At 43.7% G+C, this 23,301-nt stretch overlaps 1 protein-coding gene across 13 annotated transcripts in view; it reads right to left on the bottom strand.

Moving 5' to 3' along the window:
• Nucleotides 1–23,301, bottom strand: part of STARD13 (StAR related lipid transfer domain containing 13) — a 445,413-nt gene that overhangs the window by 35,557 nt on the left and 386,555 nt on the right. For all 13 annotated transcript variants that reach the window (XM_065594272.1, XM_065594244.1, XM_065594285.1 and 10 more), the window contains 3 exons: nt 13,131–13,202; nt 11,195–11,276; nt 939–1,002 (listed from right to left, as the gene is read on the bottom strand). In XM_065594272.1, coding sequence (XP_065450344.1) covers nt 939–1,002; nt 11,195–11,276; nt 13,131–13,202 — 218 coding nt within the window. The remainder of the gene's footprint in view (nt 1–938; nt 1,003–11,194; nt 11,277–13,130; nt 13,203–23,301) is intronic.

Raw genomic sequence — 23,301 nt, 5'->3', positions numbered from 1 at the left:
CCCCGCAAGTCTGAAGTTGGAAAAAAGGGTGGGATCTCACTGGCGTATACACAATTTGGAAGAGAATGGCCAGAAAGGATGCTGGACAGACTGTTTGATGACTATCGCACACAAGAACAATCTGGCATGAATAAAAGGTAAGAAAATGTCTGGACACCTTCTGTCTGAATTCCTTTACATAGACAGCGGGATAGAAATAGATTAAACTGCCAGTGGTATCAAGAGGAGCACCTCCTATGGGCAGTTTTCAAAAGTGTTAGACAAACACTCTGAGGGAAAAAGTGATACAGTATATAGCAACATCTCAGAACCAATGATTACCATTAGATGGTGTTGCTTATAAAGTGCCCTTGGGCCAATGTCACGAATAAACTAAAAAGCTCAACTGTTATGTTGGATCCATTACAATGTCTTTAAATCAATAAACATTTTCTGCATTCCTTATTGAAACCCTTTAAGCCTTAAATATTGCCTGTGTTATACAAGGAGGTTGTAAGTACAGCATGGTTTATTTTCATATTGTTAACTGGTAGTAAGTCAGCACGAGAAAGAAGGAAAGCTATTGTTTATACAGAAGCTTCCATTTTTTCCTGGAAGGATTTTCCATTATGTGATCACATGGCATGGGGAAATGTGACAATACACTATAATACCAAGGCGTGATACCCTTTTCCCCTTGACTGGAACTGAACATATATAACATTTAAATTACTGCATGTGTCTATGTAAGTCTTTTAACACTGACTCTGCTGTACTATTCACAGCTATTTATCTTTATTTCACATTTAAAGGCCCTGATCAGGAAACCATCCCTATTCAGGATAGCTCTTAAATACATGCTTAGAGTTAAACACACTTAGCTTAAACTTAAGTGCTTTCCTGATCTGGGGCCCGATTGCAGGAGCTCTCATTACAATGGTAAGAATAAAGATACTTGCCTTTTTCCTTTGGAAGTTCACATCGAGTTTCATTGAGGCACACTTGTTCAATGTGTTCAGTCGTCTAGAGGTAAAGCAAAATCCAAAGATTAGCATCCCACTAATTCAAGGGCATGACTTCTCATGATTTCAAAAGTTATCCTCTCATCTGCTTGTGGGGTTGTAACTTTACACAGCAGGATTCACTACACTTCATTTTGTTCCATGCTACAGACTTGTGCATCAGAAGGGCATGTCACCGCTGTCACTACCTAATGCCTAGCTCTTCATCCACACATCACAAAGCACTTTATAAAGGCTATAAAGATCATTAAACCCATTTTATAGCTGGCTTAAATGAGACACAAAGTGAAAATGTGACTTGCCCACTGTGTGTATAATGTTATCATTCTAAAACCCCTAACAAATGTTATGAGATCCCAAAGGATTTATTAGAACCACAAAAAGTGCATTTAAGATTTGATTCCTCACTTTAGGCATTTAGGGCTAGATCCACAAAGCCTAACTTCTAGGCACTGTGCCACCTAGGAGAATCCTCAGTCCTGAGTTAGGCACTCAGGCTCCCTATACACTGCATGGGGACAGTTAGTTGCTTAAGAATGGGATTCACAACAGCCAGTACGCTGAGTGGGGAGCCACCTAACGTAGCCAATAGGAAATGTCAAGAAGACGGGTTTGTCATAAGCCCTGTCCCTCAAAGGATGTTCGGCACGTAAAAGGAGGTGCCTCCCTCTGCTTGGGATTCACAGCTGTGAACCCTGTCCTGGAGTTAAGCACCTACACCCGGTCAGTCCTTTCTTGGAAAAATTGAGGGAGGAGGAGGAGCTGTCACCATGCCCCACTTATACTCACTAGCCTAGCACTTAGAGCCTATCTAAATAAAGTTGCTATGGTGTTATTGTCACTTCAAAATGGAATAAGCCAATACACTACTGCAAAATCAGCTCATCTCTCTGTGTGGCTGTACCAGGTAGCTAACTGATAGACTCAAGTTTTTAGAGGTGATTTCCTGACCTGATATTCAGCGCTACTGAGAATCTGCAATTCTCTCTGAAATTGCTCAGCACCTCAATCAGGTCATCAATCTTTAACTTCAGAAGTCAGCAAGAGAATGGGCACTGGAGAGGTATCTGCTGAAAAGCCGAGGGACAGTGTAAGCTTTGTGTCTCCACACACTTCAAGAGGTTATTTCGCCAGCAGCTTTCTAAATAGTTTAAAAAGGAGCCCTATCTGTAACTGATGAAGAGGAGAAAATGAAGTAGAAAGAGGAAACATTCCAGATTCAAGGGGCAAAGTCTCTCCTTGCCATCAGTACAATGTGATATGCACTTGAAGAACAAATGAGCAAATAATTATTCATGGGAGAAGGGGAAGTAGGATCCTACAGACAATGGCTTAAATTTTGCCCTCATTTATATTCAGGTACCCCATTGAATTCTATGGCGTTGCTCAGGTCTAACCAAAGGCACAATTTGTCTCAATATTTTAAAAGAGGCCTCCAGCTCCCTTGTGGAAAGATACTGAAATCATTTGGCCAAATAAACAATGAAAGCAAAAGCAATTCGTTTTTCACTGACCCTATCAGAACGCAAGGATTATTTCAGTACTGAAGCGGAAGAGTTGATCTCATTACTTAGCTGGATTGCAGACAGAGAAAGCTACAGTATTATCATGACTGCTTTCTGAACCCACTCCATCAAAACACAGAACTATCTTCTAATAGGAACCAGGAACTCAACCCCTGCTTTTAGATTTAGCCATCTATAAAATAATGGCATGCTTCCTGGGGTTCTTCCAATATTGTGAAAAGATTCTGCTGGTGAAATTAGAGGACCAATGATCAGATTTATTAGCTTTCCTGTTACCGGCATCAGAAATTAAATCCAGTCTGTTTGAACTTCTCACACACTGTTGATGTGCCAATGGCAGCACACCGCTTTCCCCATCTGCTTATATCTGTTACGTGAATGATAGACAAACCCTCACAGAAACAAAAGGCTCTGACGGCAAAAAGACTGTCACTGATGTTCTGATCAAAGAAAGAGAGGCCACTGAGATGCTACCTACACTTTCACGTCACTGCCTCAAGTCATGGGAGAGGGCTGTATATTTAGAACTTTAACAAACCATGACATCTGAGCTTGAAGGAAAGACAGTAAAATCCATGCCAAATAAACAATCCAGAGTTTAGCTCAGGAGGGTTGGGCTTTTAAAAATATTTATGGATGTACCAAAACACTTGTCAGGAAAGCTGCACAGAATTTGGGGAAAGCTTGCAAATCATACTATAAAAACAGCAACACTGATGTCAATTTAATGTGTCCCCCACAGCACAATGGCAGTGCAATTTGAATCATCAATGTCATATGTCTCTGATATACTACCTAGGCATTCAATTTTTGTTGTTCCTGTCTTATATACTGTAAGCTCTTCAGACTCAGGAACTGTCTTCCTTTTGTGACATACACAGCACCAAACAGCGATTAATAAATAAATAAATAAATAAATATAGTACAGCAGAAGCTGTGTAATTGGGCAGCCCAGTGGGTGGCCTATTGTCCCACTTAAACAGCCTTCCAGATTATCCTCAGAGATCCTTAAAGTGGCTTGGAACTGTATTAACTCCATTTGGGTCTGGACTGCAGCTGCTCAGTAGCAGCTGCAGGGGAACCCAGCCAATGGCATGCGGAGGTCATGCAGAAGCTACGCTGCCAGGAGGGACTAAGTGCAATTGCATAGAATGGAGGGGTCAGCCACCTAGGCCCCTGCTGATCTGGGGCACCCTTTACTGTAACACCTTTATCTCCAAGATACGTGGGTTTGAGAGAACTCAGCCCCCCAAACTCTGTGGCTTCTCAGGGGGACGATCTGCAGGAAACTTTGCCAGCAGCCTAGCCTCCTATTATGGGTTAGTCTATGGAAGGGGGACATCTGATCCTGTGTTAGGAGACTCTGCATAGGAGCCAAGGACGGAACAGAGGTTTGGTGAAAATGCGCTATGCCGATCGGAGAGTGCTCTCCTGTCCAGGGCCGGCTCTAGGTTTTTTGCTGCCCCAAGCAAAAAAATTTTTGGCTGCCCCCCCCCCACCCCACTCCTGGGCTCTCACCCGCACCCCCTGCTGCCCCAGTGCTGGGCTCTCTCCCCCACCCCACCCACACCCCGTGCCACCCCAGCCCTGGGCTCTCCCACACGAGTGCTGACTCCACCCGCTCCCCCCTCACCTCCAGCCGGTCCAGCACTGGCAGGGTCGGGGTAAGTAGTGGGTCTCCCGGGCCACACCTCAGCCCAGGGTCCCTCCATCCAAGGCTTCCCCTCCAGGACCAGCTGGGACCCGAGAGGGCAGAGCTGGGTGACCGCCCTAGCAGGGGGATGAGGAGCCGGGGCAGGGTAGCCTCAGAGGCAGCGGAGCCCCGGAGAGCGGGACGTAGGCCCCGCACGACAGCGCCCCCCCCTCTATGGCCCTGCTGCTGCTGCTGCTTCTGGCCGCCCTGCCGCAGTCCCTGGGCGGCTCGGGCCGCTTCGCCCAGCCCCAGCTGTGGTCCTGGGGTGGGGGTGGCCGCCCTGCGGCATCCGCAGGCAGCTCCATGTGCCGCGAGGGGCGGCCCCCAGCCCAAGTGTCCTGCACTAAGAGCCTGCCCGACCCAGCCACAAGGTGCGGTGCTGCTCCCCCGCAGTGTGAACCACAGCGGCCTCAGGGCACCCCCCGCGCACAACGCGCTGCTGCTGCCAGGGCTGGCTCTTGGCTTTCGCTGCCCGAAGGAAAAAAAAAAAAAGCCGGCCAAAATGACGCCCTTGAAAATGTGCTGCCCCAAGCACGTGCTTGGTTTGCTGGTGCCTAGAGCAGGCCCTGCTCCTGTCGGCATAATTACTCCACCTCCATGAGAGGCGGAAGCTATACTGGCCGGAGAGCTGTGTGGATGGTGCTTAGGTCAATGTAACTTGCGTCGCTCAGGGGGGGTGGCTTTTTCACATCTCTGAGCAACTTAAGTTACATCAACTTAAGCAGTGGTACAGACCTTCCCTGAGTGAGGTTCTCCCTAGAGGTGGTGCAGGAAAGCTTGCACTGCCAAAGACGCTGCTGTACCTGCTCAATGGCTAAACACAAGATTTAGTTTTCCAGTGCTATCAATCCAGCACTTTCTAGGAGCTCTAAAATAAAAGACTGGAGAAAGGGGTTAACAGTGAGGTGGCAAAGTTTGCAGATGACACTAAACTGCTCAAGATAGTTAAGACCAAAGCAGACTGTGAAGAACTTCAAAAAGATCTCCCAAAACTAAGTGATTGGGCAACAAAATGGCAAATGAAATTTAATGTGGATAAATGTAAAGTAATGCTCATTGGAAAAAATAACCCCAACTATACATACAATATGATGGGGGCTAATTTAGTTACAACTAATCAGGAAAGAGATCTTGGAGTCATCCTGGATAGTTCTCTGAAGACGTCCACGCAGTGTGCAGCGGCAGTCAAAAAAGCAAACAGGATGTTAGGAATCATTCAAAAAGGGATAGAGAATAAGACAGAGAATATCTTATTGCCCTTATATAAATCCACGGTAGGGCCAACTTCTTACAGATGTGGTCTCCTCATCTCAAAAAAGATATACTGGCATAAGAAAAGGTTCAGAGAAGGGCAACTAAAATGATTAGGGGTTTGGAACGGGTCCCATACGAGGAGAGATTAAAAAGGCTAGGACTTTTCAGCTTGGAAAAGAGGAGACTTGGGGGGGATATGATAAAGGTATATAAAATCATGAGTGGTGTGGAGAAAGTGAATAAGGAAAAGTTATTTACTTGTTCCCATAATATAAGAACTAGGGGCCACCAAATGAAATTAATGGGCAGCAGGATTAAAACAAATAAAGGAAGTTCTTCTTCACACAGCGCGCAGTCAACCTGTGGAACTCCTTACCTGAAGAGATTGTGAAGGCTAGGACTATAACAGGGTTTAAAAGAGAATTAGATAAACTCATGGAGGTTAAGTCCATTAATGGCTATTAGCCAGGATGGGTAAGGAATGGTGTCCCTAGCCTCTGTTTGTCACAGGGTAGAGATGGATGGCAGGAGAGAGATCACTTGATCATTACCTGTTAGGGTCACTCCCTCTAGGACACCTGGCATTGGTCACTGTCGGTAGACAGGATACTGGGCTGGATGGACATTTGGTCTGACCCAGTATGGCCATTCTTATGTTCTTAGACTTTACAATATGCTGTATATGCCTTGGGGCTTGATTCAACCCTCAATGAAATTATTAGGAGCCTGTCTATTGCCTTTAATAGAACTGGATTGGGCTTTTACTGTGCCTTGATCTTCTAATGGCACCTTGAACAATTTTTTTTTCAAAACCCAAGTTTTAAAAAATCTGGAATTCTGTAACAACACTGTAGAGTATTGAGTATATAATATACATTTAAACAATCCTTACCAGTATAATAATCTATACAGAATATAGTGCCCCTTGGAGCAATTACAAGCTATGAAATAGAGAATAACTATGTAAAGAATGAATGGCCACAGTTTAAAAATATTGAATTCAATAGGGGCTGGTGAGTGCTTCGCACTTTTGAAAATAAGGGCACTTATTTAGGGGCCTAAACAGTGGTTTAAGACTCAAAAATTACACACATGTTAAAAAACTTGGTCAATATATTTACATGAAAAACAGTATGTTAAAAGAATGCTATTCAGGTTGCAAAGTCAAGCATTTAAGTGCTAGATTGTGCAACCTAAATAATGTTCTTTTAAAGCAGTTTATTTGCACATTATTTCCTAGAGTTTTTTTTTTTAAGGAAAAAGGTAAAAATAGACTATTACACACAGCTGTAACAGCCTCCACCATGCCTCACAAGCAGGGTTTGAATGCTGAATTTTCACCAGTGACGTATATGCTTATGCCACTTGAGCTATAGGACTAATTTCAGATGGCAGTAGCAGGAAAGAAGCTGTTATCTCTCAGTGAAGGACTGTCCACTGGAGCCAGGTGGTGGGTCCAGGAATTGCTTGGGGAGAGCCAGGCCCAGAACAAACCAGTTGAGAGAGATCCTGCTCCACCGCTGGGCCACTGGGGCCATGTGATGAGTTAGGGAGAAGGCAGGTGGAACTTGGCCTGGCTCTTTCCCTCCAACAGTTGCTCTGAAAGTTCACACATCTTCCCAAATCAGTGTCCATTGTTGCTGCTTTGGAAGTAGGCCCAGCCACAGAATGTTAATGTTCAATTTCTATTTTCGCTATCTGACAAATCTTGCCTCAGGAATGCAAATGAGAGAAAGGAAACAACGATTTCCTACCAGTTATATCTCAATAAAACCAGAATAAAATCTCATGGGACAAAGAAAAGGTACTTCTCTAAACTGAGGGCTTTCCCCCTGCAACATTTAAAAGGCCTGTTGCAAACAATGGAGGTATTAGACTAGCTCAAAAAGAAAATCACTAGAATTTATAACATGGGAAGTGTTAGGCTTTCTGAATAGAGGTTGCTACTAGCTACACTATAAGAGAAGTGCTTTCTTTGTGATGTCGCTCATATTCTCTTTTACACTACATTATAACACAAAAAACATTGTTGAAATAAAGTTAAAGGGCTGACTTCTGTCCACAAAAGCTGAGAAATTCAGAGCCTAAGCTCTAGCGGTAAAAGTCTGTGTGAGAGGGTCCAGAGTTCAAACTCTGCTCAGTCTAAAGAGCTGCTCTGATAGTTCAGCTTCAAAGTTATGCTGCAAATGAAAAATCTACGTAGTTGAGCTGAATGTCTCACTAATCAGTCTAAAGGCTTGGTCATGCATTCTTTTGAAGTCAGTGGGAGTTTTAGATTGGGCCCTATGAGGGACATTCAGCACACACAAATAATAGTTGACTTTTTTTGTTTTCCATTTTACAAGTGGACATCCTGGCCAGCTGTTTCCTACATGACACCCCAGCAAGCATCTTGTAGTAATGCCCCAGCCATCACAGAGCACTGGGAGGGCCTGGAGCTTGCCTATGGTAGTCAGATAAGCTATGGGGGGGTTAAAGTATATTGCATGGTTTTGAAAAATGTGATAGCTAATAAAATACAGACGCTTGTAAGTGTGTGACTGGCCAGCACAATTCATTGTTCCTGTTGAAATAGAATCTTGAAATTGAGCAAACTCATTCATATGGGCCACCAAATACAGGGAAATAAAAACTGACCCTTCCCCTGTCCCTCAGAGGCCCCACTAGGTCAGGATAACAATTAAAATATTGACAATAATGATTTCTGAGAGGCTCTCTTGTTGGGTATGAGGCCTCTCTGTTTGGAGAAATTAAGTACAGCTGTGGGCCTGCAAGGTTCCGTTTGCCCCAATTTAACACAGAAACTTGTAAGAAAGGTGTATCTATGTATAGACCTTGGGACTCAAATATCAACAGCCAGATACACCCAATGGCTCTCAACTAAGAGTTGATCATATTACAATAAAAATCTGGGATCTGAAAAGATATCCTTCCAAACAATTTAACACCTGGCAGAATCATGGTTCTGCCCCTGCCTGTATGGTAGATACAGTCTTACTCTCCCCATACAGCTATGGATTAGACTAGTGGTGCCCAAATTTTTCCTGTCACTCCCCCCCACCCTTACCAGTAATGGAATATGTCTGCCCCTCCCCCCCATTACTCACAGCCAAGGCTTCCTCAGCAGAGGAGCTTGGGCTGAAGGTGGAGCTGGGGGCAGAACTGGGGATGGGGAAGGAGTTGAGGCTAGAGGTGGAGCTGGCCTGGGGATGGAGAGAGAATGAGGGCGGAGCTGGGCTAGGGCGGAGCATGGGGTGGAGTGGAGCTGGGGTTGGAGTTGTTCTGGGAGCGGAGCAGGGAGCATAGGGGAGCTGGGGCTGGAGGCAGATCTGGCTGGGGACGGAGTAGGGGGTGGAGTGGAGCTGCGGCTGGAGGCAGATCTGGCTGGGGATAGAGCAGGGGGTGGAGTGGAGCTGCGTCTGGGGGTGAGTTGGTCTGGGGGCATAGTGGGGCTGGGTGGTGCTCCCACCCCATCTCCCCTTGGGGGCTGGCACGGGCCCCACCTCTCACCCACCGGCAGCCCCGCCGATCAGCGCCTCCCGTTCCCAACCCGCACCTCCTGATCAGCTGTTTCGTGGGGTGCAGGAGGCTCGGGGGGGTGGGGGGGGAAAGAGCAAGGGCATGGCAGGCTCAGGGGAGGGGTGGGAAGAGGTGGAGTGGGGGCAGGGCCTGAGCAGTGAGCACCCCCTCGAAAAACTGGAAAGTTGGTACCTGTAGCTCCAGCCCCAGGGTCGGTGCCTATACAAGGAGCCGCATATTAACTTCTGAAGAGCCACATGTGGCTCTGGAGCCACAGGTTGGCCACCCCTGCCCTAGACTATACCAGAGCCTAGAACACAGCCCAGTGTTATGGTGGATCAACGACACACCTCTCCAGCTGCTACCTTGTTCTCCAGAATCTCATCTTCCATTTAAAAAAAGGTCTCTAACTGTTCTGGTTGCAAACAAATCCTCAAAAATGTGAGCCGGGTGTGACCGCTGCATGGATGTTTTTGTGTGTTTGCACAGAGCTCGGAACAGCAGCTCTGCGAATGTGAACTGCCCCACTAATCTCAGTGAGGTGTTAACTCAGATGCCCAATGATCATAATTTAAATGTCAGCACTGTTAACTATTTAATTCCTCATGTAAGAAAGGAGAGGCAGGATCATATACCTGCATAATTTACTGTGAGTGAGGCAATGTTTTCGTGCCACAAGTAGGTGGCATTTGGTCATACCACCACCACTTTGTTTCCCCCATCAATCAAAAATTAACCTAGACCTAGGAGCCTGGCAGACTCGACCGGCACATTCAAGCCCCTCTGAAGGAGAGCCAAGGTCAAGGAGCCCAATGGAGCTCAGAGAGCAGCACAGTCATAGTCTGAACATCTGTGCAATCTACTGCAGTTACACTTCTATTTCTAGCATGCCAGTGCCTGTACATCTACCCGAGTTGGATATGACATCCCCAGCTCGAGTGTAGATGTATCCTGAGGGACCTTTTCCACTGGCTTCTCCCAAACGCCGCTCTGAAGTCCCCTGCCTCAGGCTCATCACTCCTTGCATGCATATCACCCCATATGCAGTGGGTCTAAGATGTCTAGAACCAATAATCACTTACAGGCTTAATGTGTTATTGACATTGTGAAAGCTGCAGTTTCATGTAGTGGACCCTGCCTTATTATGGGCCTGATGCTCCCTTGTACTCACTCAGGTGGAGAGGAGCAGAACCCAGCCCAAGTGGAGCACAGGAGAAGGAAAAGGGGAGCAGTCAGTGCCTTTGCACTGTCATTTCCCCTCCCCACCCAAAGTCCTTTTCCAGGACTACCACAAGGTAGATGCTCCACAGCTGGTGAGAGGTTAGGGTGGGGCAAAGCAGAAGTTGTGTATGGCACACTCCCATCAGGCAAAGAACAAAAAGCAACACAAACAGAAACACATTCATTCTCTGGCAAGGGTGGAGCTATGAGCATCTGCAACTGGGTGTTTATACAGCACATAGTGTAACCCACACACCTCCCAGGTGTGGTGTTCTGTCCCAGATTGTAGCATGGAGACCACTTAGAGAGAAAGAGAGATTAATGAAATTCTACAGCCTTAGCTAACAGGCATATGGCTTTTAGCTCATGTGGCAGAGGCTCATGCACTTAGCTCCAGACAGAGGTCCCAGATTGGATCCCGCCCGCTGATGATGGGGGTCTGTTGGTGTTCCACTAGCACAATGGGGTCCTGGTCACTGACTAGGGCTCCTAAGGGCTGCGGTACTACAATTAAATAACAACAACAACTGGGAGCCAATGGCAGCATAGTAGCACGCGAGCCATCCTTGCTGTCAGAGGGAAGAAGGTTCTGGGCAATGGGGTTTCTTCTTGTTTGTGGTAGTCAGGGGCAGAGTTACCCATGTGTTACCCACACACAGATCCCTAATTTATGCTGGGTTTGCTGGCACTGTTCTTTCCAAAAGGCAGCCAGCCTCACTCCATTGATGAGATGGGCTGATAGATTTGGACCCTTTTTAAATCTTGTGAATTTTCAGAGAGCAAATTGGCCCCTGCTGTAGGATTTTTGGGAGAGAAATGAATCCAGGTTTCTAGCATTTATTCTGAAAAAACACTACAGATTACACCCACTTAATTGACAAGGACAAACAAACATCTCTTAGGCTGGGCCACTACTTTCAAAACAAAAATCCACCAAGGTTCTTAAGACACCAAAAAAAGAAACAGTGGATGTCATTTACCTGCAAAGGGGTTCTACAAGGTCCTTGTCGAGAAAGTCATGATCTTTCTTTACAGCTACAATGTCAATAGGAAACTGGGAATCTGTAAAAAGGAAACGTAGTATTAAACCAACTACTTTTTATTCAAATGGAAACAGTTTATTTCAAAGATGCACTGCATGTGTTTTATCAGCAGAAATGGTGTATGACTTATTTAACTTGGCCTTAGTTGTTTCCCTGTATGGCATCCAGGACTTGTTTGGTCACTTCACATAATTTTATTTTTTATATTAAAAGGGGAGTTGACAGTCCTGTGAACCAAAGAGATAGCAACATGTTTGGCTCTGGCTATAAGAAGATATTAGATGCTTAGCATTGCTACCTGATCACTATCCCCAAAAAATGAGATCTAAGAATTACCTGAATTACAGTAAGGCCATCCACTCCTGTCCTACCAAGTCAGTGAAATATTTGCTAGACAGACTTTACCATGCAGTAGAAATGGTTTGACTATTTTGTTAGCCCAACACACAATAACAAAGAGTTTAAACAAAGGGTAACTCAAGCAATAGATGAGAAGTGAGCTGACCATACTAGTCACCCCAAATATTAGTCTGAAATTTAAAAACAAGATGGAAATGCTGGAAACTGACAATTATAATGAAAAGTGACTTGGGTGCACACAGATTATTGTGTTTCTGTAACAGTTGGATGGATCCCAGTATCATGACTATACTCCAGCAGATTTTATTAGATGTTGAGTACCTTTGACTCCTATTGACTTTAAGGGAATTGTGGATGTTCATCACAGACCAGTTACTGGGGCAGAGGGGGCGGGGTGAGGGGAACATTCTTCTGCTCTCTCCCCAACCTTCAAGTCGGGGCAACAGCAATAATTTTGCCCCAATTTTGAGCTATGAGGGAGGGAAACAAGAGGAAGCCAATCCCGGCCCCCATTGTGCTGTTTGTTGTGTGCAGCAGCAAGACTAAACTCTTCCACTTCCTTCTGGAGAAGCTGCCAAACAGCAGCTGGGAAGAGAGAAAGCCTCCAATCACCAGCTCGGGATGCAACCAGCAGGAGAAGCCACAGGGAAGAGTCCCAACTTCCCACTGCTGGCTACACTAATTTCACCCAGTTCTGGGTAGTGGTTCAGCACACCTTGGATCTGAATTATCACTGAGCTGGTTGCTGTCCTTGCCTTCCATTGAGAGTCACACAAATGTGGGAAGATCAGGTTAGAAGATTTACAACCAGCTTGACAGAGAGTTTGCATTTTCAGATTCATTTTCTATATATTTTGTGTTTTCTTTTCCATAACAATTGTTTTTCTTTCTCTGATTTCTGAGTGTCCCATCTCCCATCAGTGTGTTAAAAGAACTGAGCTCTTAATCTTCATCCTTCTTGTCTCTCCTTTCCTTCCTTGTTCCTCCCAATTCACTCATTATGACAAGTCTAACTAGAAGTTATGTCTAAACTTAGGCTGTGATCTGCAAGCAGCTCTGTGCACGTGGAGGAATTTATCTGGCAGAGTAATCTGTAGAAGCAGGACATTAGATACAGTATTGCGAACCCCAAGCATTCAACAGCATGAGTCAGGCCCCCAAAATCATCAGCTGGTCTTAAAATTCATGACAGTAAAAAAAAATACATTTTGTTTTCTTTTTATTTGCAGCCTGGTTTTTGAACTTTGGGGCTCATTCGGGCCACATTTTCAAGCTTTTCTCTGCAAACACAAGGGCTAGAAATGTACTTTTTAAAAAAATGAAAGCTGAGATTTTCACATATTCACATGAGTCCAGGAGCTGGCGCTCTAAGAAAAATCATGAAATATTGCAAGATTCAGGATAAAAATCACAACAGTTGGCAACACTATATATTGTAAACATTTTAGACCAGGTCTGTGTCTGCTGAAATGTTCAGTACACTTTAGGAGTAATAGAAATAATAACAACGTACCCTCATAGAGCTGAGCATATTGTGGAAATCCAGCAGCTCGTAACCAGTCACACGCTTCCTTTGCTTCGATTTCTGAAGAGTAAGAGAAAGGAGAATAGGTTCATCCTAGGTCCACAGTGTGCTGTTTTGCATCAGGAGTTATTTTAATTACAAGGAAGAAACGAGAGGATTTAATGTTCCTTTTGAGTGCCTATAACACTTTTAAATGTAACCGTTATTATTATGTGGCATCAAACAAACAGATGTCTAGGAAACATACCCACCTGCCTCACAGCGCTATTGGGGTTTGCACAACACTTTGGAGATTTCAAGCACGATAGGCCAAATCGTCACCCTTAGATCAATACTAGAGACGACTGTCCCCACACACAGGGCTGATGAGCCAGCTCTGTGGCATTGTTTCCAGTTCTCCACTGACACCCTACAGAGGGCACTTTGCATGGTCTAGTTGGGGGGGTGGGGAGAGAGGAGATCGGGTAGGCTGGAAGTTGGGCCAAAGGGAACGCACAGCATCCCTCCTCCAGCCCCCCATACCTTACCAAGGAAAGGCAACGCATACCCGGGAGTATTTCCTTTTCCACTGAACTCTCCAGGAGTCCTGAGAGCCACTGCAGGCTCTGCCAGCACAGCTCCAATATAGATATGCTGTCAGGGAGCCAGAGGGAGCCACACCAGGGACCAGAGCCTGAGCAGAGGAACAGGGCCTTCACAGGGATGGCCCTCATACCCAGGGGATAATCTGCCAGGTTTGTGGGCAGGTCCTACACTCTTGGGGGGAGGGGGGAGAGGAAGCAGAACCCTGCCCACCTGGTCAGACAACACGGGCTCCCTCCCAGAGCATTTACTGTGGGAGGGGCTGATCTGCTGTATATGAGTGCTAAGTAGTAATACAAAATTATAATATCAACTATAGGACCCTCTTTTCAGACCTGGGCATCTCCAAAGAACCAATAAAGGCCTTGTACCTGCAGCCATACGATGCAAATACTCCCACTGAGCCAGGGGGGACCACCCATGTGTGGAAGTATTTACAGGATAAGGGCCCCAAAGGACAGGCAGGCACATCCAGTGCTTTTGCAAAATCTGGATGCATGTTGACTCCAGGGAGTAGATTTCTATGCCTGTCACCATCTAACCTGAGAATGCAAACACCAGGGTTTGGCACATGCAGATTTTGTAGATGCAAGTTAAGCAGCCATGTTAGAAAATCTGGCCCACACAATGTCTATTAAAGACAGCAGAGGTGGTTGGACTGGAAAAAGAAAAAAAAATCAAACTCTGCTACTCTTCTGAATGTCCTACCATGAATGCTAAAACCAGGTGTAAATCTGTTTCGTACTGAAGTGCATAGTTTCCATGTGCAGACAGTGGGCCAAATTCACCCCTGGCTTAACTCTGGTAAAAGCAATTGAATCTGGCCCACTGAAGCTCATTGAACAGCCTGCTTGGGAAAATGTGTGTTCCTTTGAATATACAGTACAGTATGAGACCCAGACACCTTTTTGCTCCTCTGAATATTGACTCACACCAGTAGTTGTTACAGAAATATCAAATCAGGATAAAAGGCCTGCTTGTTGAAAGCACAATTTCCCAAAGATAATTAGATGGTCAATAACAGATCTGCAATGTAGGGGATCATCAGCAGTGCTGCAACTGATTCTCTGCCTGGTCATTTTCCTTCATTTGCTTTGACATTAATTCATGTCACAGCCTCCCACCCCCAAAAAACATTTGCGAGTACACTGAGTTCATACAACTGTGCAAAAGAACATAAAACAAGGCTCTTTTTGCTGTACATCTGCATGCTGAAAGTGCACTCTCTCTATTATGTTCCAGTGTGACAGAATATTTTCGTTCAGTGTTTGGAAAAAAGACAAGGGCTGTTACTTTCTTGGTCTGTTTGTTTGTTAAATACAGTCTCATGAAACACAAATTAATTGATCCTCTTGGAAAATATATTTCACAACTCACAACAGCTGCATAGTCAAGTTTCATCTGCACTGGAAGAACAACAAGAAAAACTGTGTGTAATGGAGAAATCTGCAGCTAATGTCCCTATGGGCTTCTCAGATTTCAATGTGTTTTTGAGTTTCTACTCCAAGTGTGGCCTGCCAGGAATTTTCTTGTGGCCCAAGGGAAGGCCACGTGGTCTTAAGTGGAGATGGATGAATATCTGCAAGGAATAACTAATATAGTGAATTTTGCCTTTCTTTCTCTTTGCAAATTGTTCACGTGCAGGTTGCAATTTTCTTGAATGCATTCATTACCCAGAAAGATTAGCAGAACCATTTCTTGGTCTCTTGCTCCTTTGGGAGCAGTTTGGAGCAAGTATTCAAAATACAGTCTGCGTGGATGATCATCTAGAACACAAGGGGCTGTGAATTTAGATGCAGCCCTGAAGAAGGGTTGCATAAACCGCACCACCTCAGGAGCGGCCCTGGGAAGAAACTAGAACTCAGACACCCTCTGCAATTCTTCCGCTGCTTTTCTCTTGCTCTGGGCAGGGAAGAGGTGATAATTTGGTGGTGGCCAGACCCAGCCCAGCAGCAAATTATGACACTGCTCGTACCGGTTCATTTGCACTGGCCAGTGGAGCTGAGGATCCCCCATTCCCTGTGCCTCCTAGCCACCCCCCATTACGGCTCCAGGGATATGTAAGCAGGCATGCAGCACCTGGTTATTCCTCTGCAGGGGCGAGTGGGACTCCTTATTCACCTCCCTCCCCTGGATGGATATGTAGTCCAATACATCATCTAGCCCCTGGTACAGCCCAGTTCCCCCATTGGATGAATATAACGGTTAGAATAAGCTCCCTTGTGAAAATGCTCTGAGACAGCAGATTTAACATTCATTTTCCATGAATATTCTTTAATATTTGCTTAAATTTTGCTGGTTCTGTTAATTTACTGGCTCTGATATTAGTGAAGACTCCTCTGGGAAGGGGCGAGCAGAGAGCTACAATGAATTCCTTTAAAATGTCAACGGAAATTTGTAGAAACAATGTTTTGCAGCATTGGCCCAGCTCTATTCCCACATCCAGCCTCTCATCTATTGACTAGCGCAGGTGTGAGACCCAGGCTGCAGCAGCTGTGCTATATTCAAAAGGCAGAGAGGATCAAAGCCAGACAGGAAAAAGACAAAGGAACCGTGGGACCTTGCATAGCAGTAAGAATAAATCGGCTACCCAACAGAAATTAAAAGCTGGATGTAGGTTGGTGTGTTGCCTTAGAAACAAAGCCAGAAGTTTCCCTGTTTTTTGTCATCAAGAGGAATTTTTTCCAGAATGTACATTTCTCTGTAAGAAAACCTACTTGTAAGAGGCTGGTAGGTGCTATGAGAGAGAGACAGGGCAATTCTGCTGAGTTATGTGAGGCCAGAGGAGTTTCATTAGCTCGAGTGCCCAGTATAAAAGGGTTTGCACATCCCTTTCTTGGGAAGGAAGAACTAAGGCAGGAGGGCTTGCAAGGGACACGCTTAGAAACAGCCAGCCAGCCAAGAGGAAATTTAGGCTATGGTTTACATTTGGTTATTCCCAGATTGAGAATAAAGGGAACCCCAGCAGTTTTGAATGCGTGCACGTATGTGTGCTATGATGGGGGAGGGGGATGACGACCCTGCCCATTTACTCTACTCTATATTCTGCAGAGAATCCATTAATAACATGCTTTGCAGCTGTCCACACAAGCGTGTCTTTGACCAGGCACTGAGTAAGTGAAATAGTTAATAACAATGAATGATATAATAAATTAGCCACAAACAGTGACTAATGTAAATACGTAGCTAACATTATTTTTCAAAAGAACTGAACTTGAAATAATCATGCAAATTGACAGGAAACAAGTTTTGCTAAGTTTGTATGTTGATAGAAAAGGGAATTCTGTCACTAAGTGTTCAGCCCTGGGAATTAAACTCCTCTGTTATTCCACAGAACAGGTATCTCTCCAGCTACGACAGTGAAAGCTTCTTCGTGCTGTCCCACCAGTATGCCTCCGTTCTGCTCTAGGGGGTCTAACTCTAGGAAGAGAGCACAGATCAGTCTTCAAGTCCATCAATCCTAGGTTTCTTTACTGAGTGCCATCAATCAAAAAGACCACCAAACAGCTATTCGATGGGAACTACTTTGGGTCACTATCAACCAGTGCTACAAGGAACAGCTGACATACAGGTGAAAGACTTCTCCTATCACAACCCTCCATGACACCTAGTCACCGGTCATTACATTTGAATTTGTCTGCTCTTTAAAACAAACAAAACTAACCCCCCCAGACTACTCTTCCTTTGAGTGAAAGGGAGCAGGAGAGCTCCTGAATCCCTCTCCTGGAGAACACTACCCACTCATGAGAAGATAACCCGAATGAATTCATTTTTCTGCGAGAGACTTCTGAACAGTGCCGCATCATAGACCATGAATATTGCTTAGCAAGGCCTCGCTACTTCAATCCCTTCTCTCAACAACATTTCTTATCCACTCTCCTCTTTTCTATCCTCCATCTGTCTCTTTCTCTCTTCCGCTTCTCCACTTTCTCCTCGATTCCAACAACAACTTTTATTTAACCTTACGGTACTCACTGAAGCAACCCACCAAATCGCAGTAATGAACAGGAGCAATAATGTGGTACATAATCACCTTGCCTCGTGTGTTACTGACACACTTTTGCTTATGTGCTTGATAAAATTTATCCTTCCAGTAGGCTGAATTAATTTTCATTTCTTTGCCATTACTTATCACTCATGCTCATTTACTTTCTTAACATATTTTTTTAAACAAAAACATACCGTACCCATTATATTTGACCTCGTTTAAATATAATTTTAATAGCTGTAAAGTATGTTCTTTAGCAACTTTTATTAAAATTTTTAATCAAGTTTTTAGACAGGAGCCCGTTTTTCTGTGAATAACTGTAAGAGAATCCCTCTGGCAGTTACGCACAAGTTTCGTGGAAAGAACAGGCTTCCCCTCAACATCCCAAACTTGGAAATAAAGTAGTAAGTTAGTTACAGCGCATAGATATTTCTGCTTGCTAAGTTTGATGCAATGTCATGCATTCAACACATATTTAATTCTTGGTCCTGAGTTCTCATGCCTTTGGGTGAGAAACAACTGGGGCACTGCAGAAACAACTTGTTTAATAGCGACTCCTCCAGCTTAATCAGGAGTAGCAACTGATATGTTTAAAATGGAGGCCCCTCAATTGTCTAAGGAACTCTCCTGAGATGTGGGAGACCTCTATTGAGATCCTGTCTTCTCCTCAAGCAGAGGTGGGAATTGAGTACTCTAGCCACCGGGCTAACAGTTATAAGGTGGGTGCCCTTCTCGCCCAGATTTTGAATGGGACCTGACCAGGTATGCAGCCTCTGCACTCATCTACTTGATTGGGCCTCACACCTGTGTTAGGGAGAGGAGCGCTTATCTTCCCTGGTTTGTGATATGCTCTGGGCCTATGGTGGGAGATAGGCATCCGGATGCCCAGGGGGGGCAGCAGAGCTCATGCTCAGAGGCAAAAATGTAAGTGCTGAGAGAAATTTTACCCTGAAAATTTAGGCACCAAGTGAGTTGAGCTGCCTACGGGGTTCTGTGGGAGTTTTGTGAATCTCAGTGGAGCCAAAACTAGGATTTAATCACCTAAACACAGATTTAGGCACTTAAGTACCTTGTGAATCCAGGCCTCAGTTCCTCACAATCTTAATTTTTTTTTTTTTTTTTTTTTTAGTATATCAGGTTGGAAGGGACCTCAGGAGGTCATCTAGTCCAACGCCCTGCTCAAAGCAGGACCAATCCCCAATTAATGTATTTATCGTAATTAAAATGTATTAATTTAATGCATTTATCCTCCCAACATGGCTGTGAAGTAGAGAAATACTATTATCCCTATTTTACAGGAAAAATGGGGCACAGAGGGCTAGATTTTCAGTTATTGAGGTGCCTAAAGATTCACATAGATGCTTAGAGGGATTTTAATAGCACCTAAACAGGTTAGGTACCTATCTGCCATTTAAATCAATTGGGGTTGAGCACCCAGGCCCCTATTCTCAAAGGTAGTTAGGTGCCTAACTCCAATTTAACTCAAGTGCCATCTGAGCCAAATTACTTGCCCCAGGTCATGCAGGATGTCTGGCACAACACAATCTTGAACCCAGGTCTACCCTCTAGCCCATCCTCCTTCCCATCACATAGGTGTTGATTGTGGAAAAATAAAAAGATCCTCAGGATTCCCTTATAGGAAAGCCCCATACAACTTAATAAAGAATGTTACATTTTCTATGGAATGTTTAAACTATGGTATAGAATTCTATAACAGGGATATATTTCTTTAAATTTTATCTATAGGATGGCTTTTAATTCTACACAAAGGATATAATTCGCTATTAAATTACTTAAGTTTTTACAGTCATTTCCATAGAAACCTAATGGTTTTATTAAATTTGATTCTATAAGGCTTTTCCATAAGGCTTCCAACAATAATCCAGTGGTAACTGGACAATGAACCTGTAAAATTACCATTTACAGTAAAATTCTAGCACAAATAAAACAAAACGTAAGTATAGATTGAAATTTATATGGTTTTACTATACTGTAGTGCCCATTCTTCCTTAAATCCAGATAAGAAGGTTTTCAAAGGCAGAATTGCATTCAATTGATTTTATATCCTGTTGTATAATTACTGTTAGAACCAAGGTTATGTTTTGCAAGTGGGGAACAAATAAAGCTGTCAAAGCATGATTTTAATAGACAAAGCTTTCTGCAGAATATTGTGCTGCCAGTAATAGTACAATAGTATAAGGATTTTTAAATTACTGATGCTGAAAATAATTTAAATGTCACAATCAAAATCATTTCAAGCTTAAGAGCAATGTCAACAATTCTTTGTTTTGTAGGCCTTTACATTTGTCAGAAATGGGCAACAAGAATGATTATGGATATGGAAAAAAACTCTCATATTATGTGACACTGAAAAAACCTGAGGCTGTTTACCTTAGAGAAGAGACAAAAAAGAGAGGACTATGATACAAGTAGGCAAAATAATGAATGATATAGAGAAGTACAGTGGGAACTTCTGTTCACTCTGCCTCATAACACAAGGACAAGGAGCTATTAAGTGAAAGTGAAAAGTGTCAAAGTCAAACTGATAAAAGGAAAAACTTTTTCACATAGTGCATAATTAGCCTGTAGAACTTATTGCCACAGAACAAATTCATGGATTCCAAGGCCAGAAGGGACCATTGTGATCATCACTGAGCTGAAGAGCTGAGTGAGGTTTAAAAAAAAGAAAAGTTGGATATTTATATGGATAAGAAAACTGTCCAGAATTAATAGGGAATGTAGAAAAAAACATCAAGCATTTTGGAAGGGATATAAACTCATGCTTCAGGGTACAAGCCAACCTCTAGTAATTGGAGGGGGGATATGACGATTTGGGAATCTATACACGTTTATTAATTCTGGTTGATCTCGTGAAGTGGGTATTATGAAATGGCTGTATCACTGAATGCCTCTGTAAATGTGGAATCTTTTGCTGACTAGGCCTGCAGCAAGTACACACCAAACTGCAGATAATGGGATGTACTTATCTATGGACTAGTTGTTTATTGTTATGCTCAGTGGGTTTGCTCAGCAGGGAGAAGGTACTTCTGCCCCTTACTTGAAGAAAGGGGGAAGAAGAGTGCGAAATTATCCAAACACAGAACAAGAGAAACCAGGTGTCATAAACATACAGCTAAGGGTGGCATAAAATCCCTCCTTACCTGTGAAGGGTTAAGAAGCTCAGATAACCTGGTTGGCACCTGACCAGAAGGACCAATGGGGAAAGAAGATACTTTCAAATCTGGGGGGAGGAGGGGAGCTTTGTTTTGTGCTGTGTGGGTGTTCTCCCCGGAGACAAAGGGAGAGACCAAGCAAGTAATCCAGCCCCACTGAAATGATACATCTAATATTACAAAAATAGTAAGTAATAGCAAGGAAATGCATTAGAGTATCTTTTGTTTTAGCTTGTGAATTTTCCCTGTGCTAAGAAGAAGGTTTATTCCTGGGTTTTTTTTGTAACTTTAAAGTTTTGCCTAGAGGGGACATACTCTGTGTTTTGAATTTTTTGTTACCCTGTAAGATTATCTTCCATCCTGATTTTACAGGGATGATTCTTTTATCTTTAAATAAATTCTTCTTTTAAGAACCTCATTGATTTTTCATTGTTCTTAAGATTCAAGGGTTTGGGTCTGTGTTCACCTATACCAATTGGTGAGGATATTATTCTCAAGCCTTCCCCAAGAAAGGGGGTGTAGGGCTTGACGGAATATTTTGGGGGAATAGGACTCCAAGTGGTCCTTTCCCTGATTCTTTGTCTAAATCACTTGGTGGTGGCAGCATACTGTTCAAGGACAAGGTGGAATTTGTGCCTTGGAAAGGTTTTTAACTGAAGCTGATAAAAATAAGCATAGGGGGGCTTTCATGCAGGTCCCCACATCTGTACCCCAGAGTTCAGAGTGGGGAAGGAACCCTGACACCAGGTGACCACCCCCAGGGTTACATAAGGATTCTCAGAGGGGACTTAGTGAGTGACACCCAGGAAGTTATGGGCAGGAGCAGGAAGTAAGATGGCATGAGCTGGGGGAGGAGACACCATGTTTTTTAGCACATGAAACGAAACATGCACTGGAACAGTAGGTACTAACTCCAGCCCAAGGAATTCTCTGAAATGGTGAGGAAAGTGAGGCAGGGAGATAGATGTTATTTTGTATGATATGTACTTTCTTGTGCTTTATCTGTTAAGTATAGAACCGCAATTGTGTAAGACTTCTGAGCAAAGTGCCTCTGTGTGTTATATGGTTCACAACTGCCACATTCCTCCTGAAAGAGTAAAACTGTAGCCCAGAAGCTTATACCTTTGAGAAATGTGGGAGTCTGAAGGGCCAGCACTGATCCCAGAGGCTAGGCAGCTGGACAGCAGGTTCCAGCACTCAGGAAGGGGCTGTTATATGGAAGGTCTGCATCCCAAGAGTGTTCCTAGAGATACCAAGATTGGGGCAGTGACTGGATTCTGTTCAGGTTCATGGAGGCTTAAAACATCCTGGGATCCAGAAGATTGGCCTCTCCTCACAGTAATTTGGTGGGCAGCCAAGAGGGGGCACTCAGCTAGGAGCTGTAATGGGACTGGGGGAAATTTTTTCCAGGCAGGTTATCCTATATCAAGCTGTGCAATTAATGGATTTTTCAGATCACTAGCAAGACAAAAAAAATTGTTTTGGGTCAAACTGAAAACAAATTTAAAAAAATATTTTAGCAAATCGAAAAGTAACAAATAAATTTGGTTTTGAACAAAGCATTTAGTTTCAACAAAATTGAAATGTTTCATTTTTGATTTTGACCATTTAAGATATTTTCATTGTTTTTAAACTAAAATTAAAATAGACATTTTGAAAGAAAGAGTAGTTTCAAACCAAAAATATAAAAAAGTTTTGATTTTTTCGTATTTGTTTTTACCAAAACAATTTGGTGAAATTGACAAGAATTTGCTAAAAGTTTCGGTGTCACCAAATCTGCATTTTCCTGCAAAAATGTTTCACACAACAAAATTTCCCCAGCTCTAACTATATCTATCTATATACACACACACACATATATATAGATATAGATAATACACACACTCAAGCTGATACTTCCCACTATTGGAGACAGGCCTGCATGGTCCATTCGTCTGACCCAGTGTGGCAATTCTTTTGTTTCCCACAATAGGTCATGCAGAATTTGCTTAAAGGGGACACACTTGTGTCCAGCATTTTTTTAAAATTTGTTTTTACCATGATCTCATCTAGACCTTCTGGGACCTAGATCACGGTTAATGGTTGTAAAAAATGCCTGTATGGGATCTACCCTATTGCTGTTACTATTGCTAAAACTGCTGGTGCTTCATGAATGAATGGTAATGCAAGAGTGGGAGAATTGCTAACAATCCTGTAGGAAAGGCCTTTGTGTGCTTTACTACGCTGCACTCTGAGACGGCTGGCTAAGGAGGGACTGAAAGGAGCTGTTAGAAGAACAAGCAGACAGAAGCAGTATGGGAGTGAGACATATTCAAAGACCTCAACAACACTAAATTACCTGAAGGCCTCCCAACTAAGTGGGAATATCACTCCCATCAAGCATCAGTCATTGCCCTCAATTATTTTTAGGCCTAAA

The sequence above is a fragment of the Chrysemys picta genome, chromosome 1 (genome assembly GCF_011386835.1).
Source record: "Chrysemys picta bellii isolate R12L10 chromosome 1, ASM1138683v2, whole genome shotgun sequence".
In the NCBI taxonomy this organism is placed as follows: domain Eukaryota; kingdom Metazoa; phylum Chordata; order Testudines; family Emydidae; genus Chrysemys; species Chrysemys picta.
The sequence above is the reverse complement of the archived record's forward strand: the minus strand, read 5'-3'. Positions and strand labels throughout refer to the sequence as shown.